This window comes from Tupaia chinensis, unplaced genomic scaffold, assembly GCF_000334495.1.
Source record: "Tupaia chinensis unplaced genomic scaffold, TupChi_1.0 Scaffold138400_2, whole genome shotgun sequence".
Taxonomy (NCBI): Eukaryota; Metazoa; Chordata; class Mammalia; order Scandentia; family Tupaiidae; genus Tupaia; species Tupaia belangeri.
Window position 1 is genome coordinate 142,662 of NW_006198298.1, and position 11,487 is coordinate 154,148.

Consider the following 11,487-nt stretch of genomic DNA (forward strand, 5'->3'; position numbering starts at 1 on the left):
GGGCCGGCGCTCCGCCCCCCATCCACCTACTAAGGGAGCGCGCTCTGGCCGGCCTCGTCTATTGGCTGCCGCCTGCTCTGAGCCATCCCCGGCCTCCTCTGATTGGCAACCGGATGCCACCTCCCCACTCCCCGTGCGAACGCCCCGCAAGTAGAGAAAAAGAGGAGCTATTGGCCAGTCCAGCAAGGCCCGCTTTTTAGACGCTGGGCTTCCTTTGAAGATGAAAGACAAGCGGAAACTCCACCTCTTTCCCCAAAAGGCAAGAGAAAGCTCTAGACGGATTGGCTGAGAACCGTGTCCTCCCAAATGTCACCGCTTTCTTCCCATCGAGGAAATGGACACATCTATCAGTAAGACATTTCTCAGTCTGATCGAGAGGATAAGGAGATGATTGGTCCCTTTGGGCCATGACAGCTGGAAGACCCGAAGGTTCCTCTACGTCCCGCCTTATTTGAAAACAAAACCGGACCCGGGACCTATTTAGTGTGGTGGGGGTGGAGCGATAATTATCGCGCTAAAGCTAACTGCAGCTGCGCAGAGTCGCGTTTCCGCCCCCGCCCCTGAGAGCCTGCCGCACAATCTGTCATGGCGGCTGGGCTGGCCGGTTTGTGCGCTCGCCGCCTTCTGGCGGCAGTTGCGACATGAGGGCTCCCGGCTGCCCGCGTTAGCTGGGAATCCAGTGTTTCCAGGGCTGTGGTCGCCCCGTCCGCTGTGGCAGGAAAGCGGCCCTGGGAACCGACCGTAGGCTGGCAGGAGGACCCAGATCCCGAGGACGAAAACCTCTATGAGAAGAACCCAGACTCCCATGGTTACGACCAGGACCCTGTTTTGGACCTCTGGAACATGCGGACTGTCTTCTTCTTTGGCTTTTCCATTGTCGCCGCAGAGGACGTTATTGGGCGGCTGAGGATTGCACAGCTGGCGAAATCTTTAAAGACTTAGGAATTTTCCTCCTTTTTGCCCTGAAGTCTTCAGTCTAGGGCCAGAGGCGGGATTGATCTTATCTTGCAAACACATATCAAGCTCAGGACAGGTTAGAGGCAACATAGTATAACAACGGTAATACTGTATACTGACATGGCACTCCCTCGTGGCCAGCCCGTGCTCTAAACGCTTTGCGTACGTTAACCCCTCACCCCCTTAGAAGAACAACCCAGTTTTTCGATAGGCACTTTTATCATGTCCATTCCACACATGAGGAATTGGAAGCACCGTGATGAAAAGTAGCAGACCGGAGTTCACCTAACTGAATAAGTGGTGGAACCAGTATTTGAACTTAGAGTTACCAGGTCTGCAGTGCCATAGTAGCAGACTCTGAAGTCGGATGGCCTGGTCGACAGTTATCCATCTGTGTGACCTTGGGCAAGTAGCTTAGCCTCTTGGTGCCTCAGTGTCTTTGTAAAATGGGAAAAATAAGAGGACATCTAAAAATTAAAATACTAACTTCATGTAATTAAATGAATCAAACTGGTCAGACAGCAACTGGCACTTTATAAGTACTTAGCATTAGAAAGTGTTGATTATTGCCACATTCCTCACTGAGATACTGTGAGGTTTGTGTATGTGAAAAGACCTGGCACATCATAATTTTCACACCAATGTAAACCTCATGTTAAGAGATTGGATACATAGGATGCTTATTAATTTACTCATTCATTCATTCCGTAAATATGTATTGAGTGCCTGCTGCATGCCAGGCACAGTTCAGGACCACACAGAAGGGTGAAAATTAAACAAAGCTCATGCTTTCGTAGCGCTCATATGATAGAGGGGAAGACAGAAAATAAACATGTGAACTATTAGAAAGACAGTAATACAGTCTGGGCATCCCTAATCTGAAATCTGAAATGCTCCAAATATGAAATTTTTGAGCACCAATAGGACACCACAATTGGAAAATGCCACAGCTGACCTCAGGTGATGGGTTGCAGTCAAAATGTTGCAATATAAAATATATGTATGCCATGTGTGGTGGTATCTGCAACTTGGGGAGGCAGTGGCAGAAGGATTGTAAGTTTTAAGGCTGGCTGGGGCAACCTAGCAGGATCCTGTCGAAAGATTTTGAGTGGGGGGAGGGCAGCAGGTGGTATGGTGGTTGAGGCACTGGACACTCCCACATGGCCGACCACAGTTCAAATCCCGGACCTGGTGACTTGCTTTCTCACTTTCTCTCTCTCTCTCTGTCTCTGTGTCTCTCTGTCTCTCTTTGGTCAAATTAAAATAAATGAAAATTAAATAAAATTAAATAAATCTTAAAAATAATAGATTTTGGGTGTGGTAGTATGTGACTTTGTCCCAGCTACTTGGGAGGCTGAGGCAGGAGGATCGCAACATCTTTAAAAAGTTATATAAAATTGGGACCAGCAGATGACGTAATGGTTATGTCGCTGGACTTCCATGTAGTTGACTGCACTTCGAGTTCTGGACCCGGTGGCTTAAAACTCATGCTGAGCACCTGTGCGTGTGTGCCCAAAATTCTAGGAGGAAAATGGAAGCGAAGGGATTGTGGCATGGCCACCCCTCCCCCGGAGGTGATTTCTCATTTTCTGTCTCTCTGTTTCTGTCTCTCCGGTGAGTAGACGCAACCTATAACAAAAATCTCTCTTAAAAAAGCTATGTAAAATTACCTTCAGGTTATATGTATAAAGGTGTATATGAAACATAAATAAATTTTGTATTTGGACTTGGGTCCCACCCTCAATATTCCAAAATTCCCAAATATTCCAAGATATGAAAAAAATCTGCAATCTGAAGCATTTCTGGTCCTAAGCATTTCAGATAGTGGATATTCTTTTTTTAAAAATTATTATTTTTTTAATTTATTCATTCATTGATTTTTTAATTTGACCAGAGAGAAACAGAGGGTAAGAGTGAGAGAGAGAGGAAGTGAGAAAGCAAGCCACCAGGTCCAGGACTCAAACCCCGGTCGGCCATGTGGGAGTTTTCCAGCACCTTAACCACCACGCCACCTGCTGGTCCCACAGATAGTGGATACTCAACCTGTATAGGAATATGTACTACGTAATATTATAAGATAATGTGATGCAGAGTGTCTGGGGGGAGTGCTACTTTGGTGCTAAAAGGAAAGTAAACAGGATAAGTGGATGGAGAGTGACTTGGGTGTAGGGAGCTGTTTTATTAGGTTAAACCCTAAGACAATACCAATATGTAGCCATTATTGACTTATTTAAAAACAGTTTCCTATGGTTCAAATTAATAGACAAAGAAACTGGGGAATACCTCCTAAAGAAACTGGTGATAAAGCTAAAATCTTGAATGAGGAGGTGGATCCAGCCATGACTAGATCTGTGAGAAATGTCTTACAGGTTGTGGGAACGGCAAGTGCAAAAGCCCCGTGGTAGGAAGGAGCTTGGCATGTTTTAAGAATAGAAAGAGAGGCCCAGCCCTGTAGCCTAGTAGTTTAGGGAGCCAGATCCCACATGACTTACCACAATTCAAATACCAGCCCCAGTGGCTTGAAAAACATGGGTGAATGCATCCATTCCCCGAACCCCAAGAGGATGGAGACATGGAAGAGAAGGGATTGTGGCATGACCACACCCCATTGGGGAGTGCTTTCTTTCTCTCTCTCTCTGGTGAGCATACCTACTCTGATAATTAAAAAAGAAGAAAAGTAGAGAGGAATTTCATGGGGGAGGGAGATTGGTCCCAGGTGAGATTGGAGACCAGGTTGTGCAGGGCCAGCATAATACTTTGTAGGACCACAGGAAGCCCTTGTTGATGTGTCTTTCTCTACAGAACCCAGACTCCCATGGTTACGACCAGGACCCTGTTGTGGACCTCTGGAACATGCGGACTGTCTTCTTCTTTGGCTTCTCCATCGTCCTGGTCCTTGGCAGCACCTTCGTGGCATATCTACCTGACTACAGGTGCATGGGGTATTCAGAGAGTGGGGTGGGCAGTGGGTAGAGCCAGAGGGTAGGGATTGAAGGGGACTCTGCCTGGTGTGCTGTCCCTGTACTGCAGGGGAATGGAGCCGAGTTGGGGAATTACTGTCCATTGAGACTCCTACACATCTACCCTACACTTCTGTCTCTAGGATGCAAGAGTGGGCCCGCCGCGAAGCTGAGAGCTTGTGAAATATCGGGAGGCCAATGGTCTCCCCATTATGGATTCCTACTGCTTTGATCCCAGCAAGATCCAGCTGTCAGAGGATGAGGACTGACCTGTTGCTACGTGGGGCTCAAGTAGTACCACCTTCCCCACCCCCAGCCTGCCAGTGTTTCTTCTTTTCAGACCACCTAATTAAAGGGACTGAAAGTCTGACTGGCTAGTATTGATTTTGTTGTGAAGGGAACATGGGGGTGAGGGTAGTTCTTGGCCTTCTACTCAAGTGGTTGTAGAGGTGGTGGCTGAGGCTCACCTGGGCTGCATATCCAAGTGACTGTGTGTGCAGTTGCTATAGAGACAGAGACAGAAAGTGAGAAATCACTCTCTGGGATAGTGGGGGTGGGGAGGACGGCCACACCACAATCACTTCTCCATTTTTTTTTTAGGATTTTAGGGACACACATGGACCTGGCATGATTTTCAACCTCTGGGTCTTGGACTCAAACCGCAGTGTTGGCCATGGGGGATCCAGCTGCCTCCTCCATGCTACCTGCTAGCCCCTAGCCTCAGCTTATGTGGTGGTTCAGGGTTTTGTTTTGTTTTTTTAATGGAAATGTGGCACATAGGAAGAAATTGATGTCGGCCATCTTCAGAGAAAAACTACTTCACTGGGACCTCCTATGTTTGAAGATGGGCTGGGGCAACTGAAGTTGAGGGTGATGCGAAAGAGCAGGGCTTTCCTGCCACTGAGGATGAGTGTTTGTCTCCCTTCCTGCCTTCTCTGCTTCTCTCTGGGCTTTGGAGTTTCTGTCTCTGTCAGAAGATGCATGCTCTTGACAGAGGGAGAAAGCATCCCTCAATGGGCTGTGTTCACTGCTGCAATCCCTTCTCCATTTCTCCATCCTGTTGGGATTTGGGGCACACGCGTACACACCCAGTGTGTTTTGCAAGCCACCAGGGCCAGGACTTGAACTACAGTCCACCATGTAGGATCCAGCTCCCTTAAACACTTGGCCACAGGGCTGGCCCTGTCTGTGTCTTGGTAAGTCTGGATGCCTCTTTAGTCCCTTCTACCACAAATCTGAGTAGTCTCAGCCAACAGCCACATTTTTCTATGTGAGCATGTGTGTCTGCTTCTCTGCCCTGCCCTCTTCTTTGTCTTTCTGTGTGTCTTTCTCACTGAGAAGATAACCCCCACTTCCTGAGAGTAGGCTGCCTCTTTACATCAGGGTCTCTCTTTCTCTCTGTCTCTCTCTCACCCACACACACACACATTTGGTCTAGTAGGGGACCTGCTCTGACTCAGGCTGTCTCTGTCTCTTTCCAGGGAGTCTCTGTTAAGCCTGAGCTTCCCTTGCAGCTCTCAGTGTCTCTCCGGTGACCCTCCTTTCACGGCTCTCAGGAACACTCATACCATTGCTGTGCTTGTCCCTACTTTGGGCTTCAGAGGGTGTAGGAGCCCCCAGTCACTGGCTACTGGAAGAAAATCTGACCTGCTGGAGCCACCACCTGTACAATTCCCTGCCCCTAGCCACTGAGTTTCAGAAGGAGCCTTAGTCCAAAGGATGTGGCTGCAATGGGAACCATGACCCCATGAGCCTTCCTGGAGTAAGGAGTGTCACCCCCTGACTGCTTCCTTATGGGACCCCAAAGCAGAATGTTCCTGTGTAAAGAGGGCACACTGCAACCCTCAACCTGCAGATACTGGTACTGAGGCAGTGAAAGGGGCATGCTATTGGGGCCAGCAGGTGGTGTGGTGGTTAAGGTGCCGGACTTCCACATGGCCAACTGTGGTTTCAGTCCTGGATGTGTTGGCTTGAAAATCATGCCAGACTTGTGTGCGTGCATGCATGCGCAAAGTCCCGAGAGGAGAATGGAGGAGAAGGGATTGTGACATGGCCATCCCCACCGTCCCCGGGGGGGGGGTAATTTCTCACTTTCCCTCTCAATGTCTCTCTCTCTGGTGAGCACATGTGCCCTATGGCAAAAAACAAAAAGAGCATGCTATTCCAGTCACTAAGCACCTGTCTGTATGGGAGTAACACCTCCTATGATAAACTTGGCCTGCAGCTCAGAGCACACCGTTCCCCCAGATGCCCTCCTCCCTCCCTCAGGATATATGCTTCAGAAAGGCAGGCATTCAGGTGTGTGCTGTTCACTCAGGGCAGTGATTGGTACAGTACGTGCTTAATGAGTCTTTGGGGTCATTAAGCATGTACCCCTGATGCCCTTGAAGCTTACAGCCCCAGAGGATGATCACTTCCCGTTCCCTCTTGCTCTGCCTCATTAAGCTCTCAGGTTCTCAGGAAATCTCCATTTTCTTTTTGGAGAGGTTTTTATTTATTTATTTATTTTTTGCTATAGGGCACATGCACTCGTCAGAAAGACAGAGAGACCGCAAGAAATCACCCCCCAGCGGAATGGCCACATCTCAATCCCTTCTCCATTCTCCTCTCGAGATCTTGGGCATGCATGCACATGCGCCCGGCATGAGTTTAATCCGCCGAGTCCGGGACGTGAACCGTGGTCAGCTACATGGGAGTCCAGCGATATAACCATTATGCCAACTGCTGGTCCCTCCCATTTTCTTAAATGAGAGGTTGCGCTTAGACTAAATCCTAAAATCCATGGCCTGGCTGCAAAGATACCACCTCCTCCTCCTTCACTGAAGGGAAAGGAAACACAACACACTGGCTGCCCTTTTTTAAATCATTGAATTAAAAGATAGGAGCCAGCACCAGCCCTGTAGCCTAATGGTTAAATGGTTAAGGAAGCCATATCCCACGTGGCTGACCCTAATTCAAATCCTGACCCTGGCAGCTTGAAAAACATGATGGGGCATGTGTGCTTGTGCTCCCCAAATCCTGACAGGATGGAGAAATGGAGAAGGGATTACAGAGTGACTATGCCCTATTGGTAGTGGGAGTGCTTTCTCCCTCTTCTTCTCTGTCTCTCTGGTGAGTGCATGTACCCTCCAGTAATGAATACAAAAAAATACAGGGGCAGGACAATGACACAACAGTGAAATGCAATGCTGCAAAGCAATCTCACATGGGAAGGCTCCTGGTTCAAGTCTGGAAACCTCCCTGAGTATATCAGGCACAAGTGTGCTCACAGTCCAGGGCTGGCTGAGGCTGGGCATGGATTGAGGAGTCAAGACCCTATTGGAGTTTCTCTCTCTCTCTCTTTCTGTGTGTGTGTGTGTCTCATTCATGGAAGAAATAAATGAATACTTTTTAAAATTACATACAGGAGACCAGCAGTTGGTGTAATGGCTATGTCGCTGGACTCCCATGTAGTCAACTGCAGTTCGAATCCCAGACCCGGTGGCTTAAACTCATGCCGGGCGCATGGGCGTGCGTGCCCAAGATCCCAAGAGGGGAATGGAGGAGAAGGGATTGTGGTGTGGCCATCCCCCCTGGGGGGGTGATTTCTCGCTTTCTATCTCTCTGTCTCTCTGTGTCTTTCTGGTGAGCGCACATGCCCTACAGCAAAAACCTCTCCAAAAAATGTACATACAGAAAAGTATACATATAGAAAAGGGCACAAAGCTCATTTACTTTAAAAAAATGTTATTTAATTTTATTTATCATTTTTTTAAAAAAAATTGCTACAGGGCACATGTGCTCACTAGAGAAAGAGAAAAAAAAAATGTGAGAAGGCAAGCCGCCAGGTCTGGGACTTGAACCATGGTCAGCCGTGTGGAAATCTAGCACCTTAACCACCATGCCACCTGCTGGTCCCATCGTTTACTTTTTACAGATTAGACACATCCATGAAGCCAGCACTTGAGCCAAGAAATAGAACACAGGGATAGCAGGTGGCATGGAGGTTTAGGTGCTGGATCCCTCATGGCTGACGATGCAGTTCAAGTCCCAGACCTGGTAACTTGGAAATACTGTGTGAATTTATGTGCAAGCCCAAAATCCAAAGAGGAGACTGGAGAAGGGACTGTGGTGTGGCTATCCCCCCACGGGTGGGGTGGGGTGGTGGTGATTTCTCATTTTCTCTCTCTGTCTCTGGTGAGTGCAAGTGACCTATAGTAACAAAACAAAACAAAAGACTGCAAATCCTAGAAGCTCTCTTCGAGTCCTCCCCCTTCTCCAATCCCCTGAAACCCCAAAGGTAACTACTCTCCTGACTTTAAAATTTATTTCTTTTATGAGTGAAAGAGAGAGGTGTTCTTGACAGGGTCTCATGCTACAATTCTCCCTCCAGCCTCCGTTCCAGCCAAGATCACAGGCACGCCTGGTTTGTTGACGTTGACTCTGGATCCAAAGCAGGGCCTCCCATATGGCTTCCAGTATCACACAACAGTGCCCTACCACCTGTGCCACCATGGCTGGGCTACTTTGCTGACTTCTATCTGGTTTTGAACTTCTTGTAAGTGCAATCACATATTTTTGGGTCCAGCTTCCCTCACTCTGCACAATGTTCTTTAAAAAAAAAATAATAATAATTTTAGCCATCCCGGATCATAGCATGCTCACACTCTGTGTGCACAGAGACTTTGGAACATAAACCTGGGACCTTGCCACATGGCCTCAGCATCACGAAGTGTGGCATTACTACTGCATCACCACAGCTGGCCCCCAGCACAAATGAAACCTGTCTGCATTGTTATGTACATTTGTAGTTTGTTTATTCTCACTGCAGTCCATTTCATTGTATGAGTAGATCACATTTTATCTGCTCTAATGTTACTTGGCATCTGGGTAGTTTTCTTTTTGGGTCCATTAAGACTAATTCTTCTATAAACATTCTTGTACATTTCTTTTGATGAATGTAAGCACTTATTTCTCTTGGGCACATACCTAGGAACAGGATTACTAAGTCATGGGGTACATGTGATGAGCTTCAATAAATCATGCCATTTTTTTTTTCTTTTTAAGTTTTGCTCTAGGGAGCGTGTGCTCACTCGAAAGAGTAAGAGAAAAAGAGAAAAAGTGGGAAATCACCCTCAGGGGAATGGCCTCAGGAATTTCTCAGGGTGGGGTAGGAATGTGTGAGTGGTCAGAGAACTTAAACACACTGTGTTCACCCTACTGTTCGCCCTCGAGGACATTGAGGACGTTTGAACCTTGATATTTTGGACCCAACTTTGTTCCATCAACATAACAGATACTATCTCTGATCTAATAGAGCATTTCTGATGTGCAGGGCCCAGGAACAAGAAGACATAGTCCTTGTGGCAGGCACTGTCAGTTCCCTGCCCAGAGCCCCGTGGCCTGGCTGCTCCAGTGGGCACTGGTCAGCTCCCGACAGCCAAGGTCTGCAGCTTTGCAGGGGGGCAGGCTGCAAGTGCCAGGAAGTGAACACCTCTGGAGCAACCTTCCATGCCTGAACTGATGGGAGCTGGCAGAGAAATACCCCTCTCCCCTCACCCCTTGGGTGAGCCAACTCTGTGAGTGTGTGTGTTTGTGTGTGTGTGTTTTAACTTTAAATTTTTTTCCATGACACACACACACACACACACACACACACCAACACCCCATCAGGGTTCTCACACCATGAGACATGCCCAGCTTTCACCAGCCGAGATCATGGGCACAAACGCTTGCCTGACATGGAGAAGGAGGCCCTAGGACACAATCCTGGGAACTCCCCGTTATGAGTCTACTTATGTTTCTGCTGCACTACCACCTGGCCCCCAGTGTGTGACTCCAGTGGTCTGGCTGTCCACAGTTCTGAGTCACTTAATAACATTGGTCATTGGCTTTCTTCTCTTCATTGTCTCACTAGTGCTTCCTGGAATCTCTTCCTAAATAAATACCTTGACTCAATGCTTGTCTCAGGGTCTGCTTCTGGGAAGACCCAGACTAAGTCTCTGTCCTCAAGGACTTTACAGGGTAGTGGGTAAGCCTGAGGACAAACAAGCATATAAACCAGACGATAAGTTTCATCAAGAAGGCCACTGTGGCAGGGATATTGTGAGGAAAAGAGTAGTTTGAGATGAAGTTACAGAGGTGGTCAAGGACTGGATCCACAGGGCCCCATAGGCCATGATTAAAGAGTTTTAGGGGGTTGGCTCCATGGCACTGCAGCAATGCACTACTTAAGGAAAATCAGATTTCACCTGGTGTCCACGGCCCGGTGTCAAATCCCTGGCCTGGTCGGCTTGAAATACTCTGATCATGTGCACGACTGCCTAGGATCTGATGGCTGGAGAAATGGAGGAAGGGGATCACAGTGTGAGCGGATCTGTGGAGGGTGCTTCCATCTGTCTGTCTTTCTTTTGTGTGTGCACATGTGCTCAATCGTGAATAAAGAAATAAAACACCCAGGGTTTAGATTTTTTTGTTGTTGCTGTTGAGAGATTGTTGCTATAGGGCGCATGCGCTCGCCATAAAGACAGAGAGAGACAGAGAGATAGAAAGCGAGAAATCACCCCCCAGGGGGGATGGTCACGCTGCAATCCCTTCTCCTTCATTCTCCTCTCGGGATCTTGGGCACGCATGCACACGCACCCGGTGTGAGTTTAAGCCACCAGGTCCGGGACTCGAACTGCGGTCGACTACATAGGAGTTCAGCGACATAGCCATTACGCTAACTGCTGGTCCCAGGGTTTAGATTTTATATACTGCACAAAATTGACCAGAAACTCACTGAAAACCCAGATTGGTAAAGCCTAACCCAGACAATTCCTGACTGTGCAAAGAGGGATTGCTTACAATTTTTCTCATGAATTGGCCCAGAAATAAAAATGAGATATCACACCAGATTCACAATAAGTATTACTGATAAACACAAGCACCACAGACTGAACTGACAGCAGCAACAGTGAACCTCAAAATGCATTGAGGGCAAATTGATGGAAGAATCCAATGTTTTCAACAAAATGTGGACCCGTAAAAATTTATTTATTTTTTTAATGCCAGAGGACATGAGAAAGAGAGAGAGCATATGTGTGGAGAGGACCCTCCCAACAGGGACTGTCCATACCACAATCTTTTTTCCTCCAGTTCTTCATTTCTTCAGGATTCTGGGCATGTGTGTGCATGTCTGATATATCTGTTAAGTCCACAGAGCTGGGACGCAAATCCTGGCCAGACACATGGATTTCAACTTCCTCCATATAGTGCCTATCCACTGTGCTACAGAGCCAACTCAGGCCTATAAATTTTGATCCTGAAGTATTAAACGTGGTAAGAAATGGCCACAATAAAAGCTCAGAATGATGGGAACTATTCATTTAATAAATATAAAGTGCCTAGTGAATGTCAGGCACTGTTATAGACAACGGGGAATACAGAAGAGAGTTTTTAAATAAGATTTAAAAACTCTCGCCCTCATTAACAGTGGATGTAGTAATGATTACATCACTGGACCCTCACGTAGTTGACTGCAATTTGAGTCCCAGACCTGGTGGCTTAAACTCACACTGGGTACGTGTGCATGTGTGCCCAAAATCCTGAG

The 11,487-nt window shown here is 47.5% G+C and overlaps 1 protein-coding gene across 1 annotated transcript; it reads left to right on the forward strand.

Moving 5' to 3' along the window:
• The first annotated feature begins 220 nt into the window (after window positions 1-220).
• On the forward strand, window positions 221-4,287 carry NDUFB11 (NADH:ubiquinone oxidoreductase subunit B11). Its single transcript, XM_006172426.3, is given in 4 exon segments — window positions 221-808; window positions 3,776-3,890; window positions 4,061-4,089; window positions 4,092-4,287. Coding segments are annotated over 4 exon segments (462 nt in total). The 5' UTR covers window positions 221-585; the 3' UTR covers window positions 4,187-4,287.
• The last annotated feature ends 7,200 nt before the right edge of the window (window positions 4,288-11,487 follow it).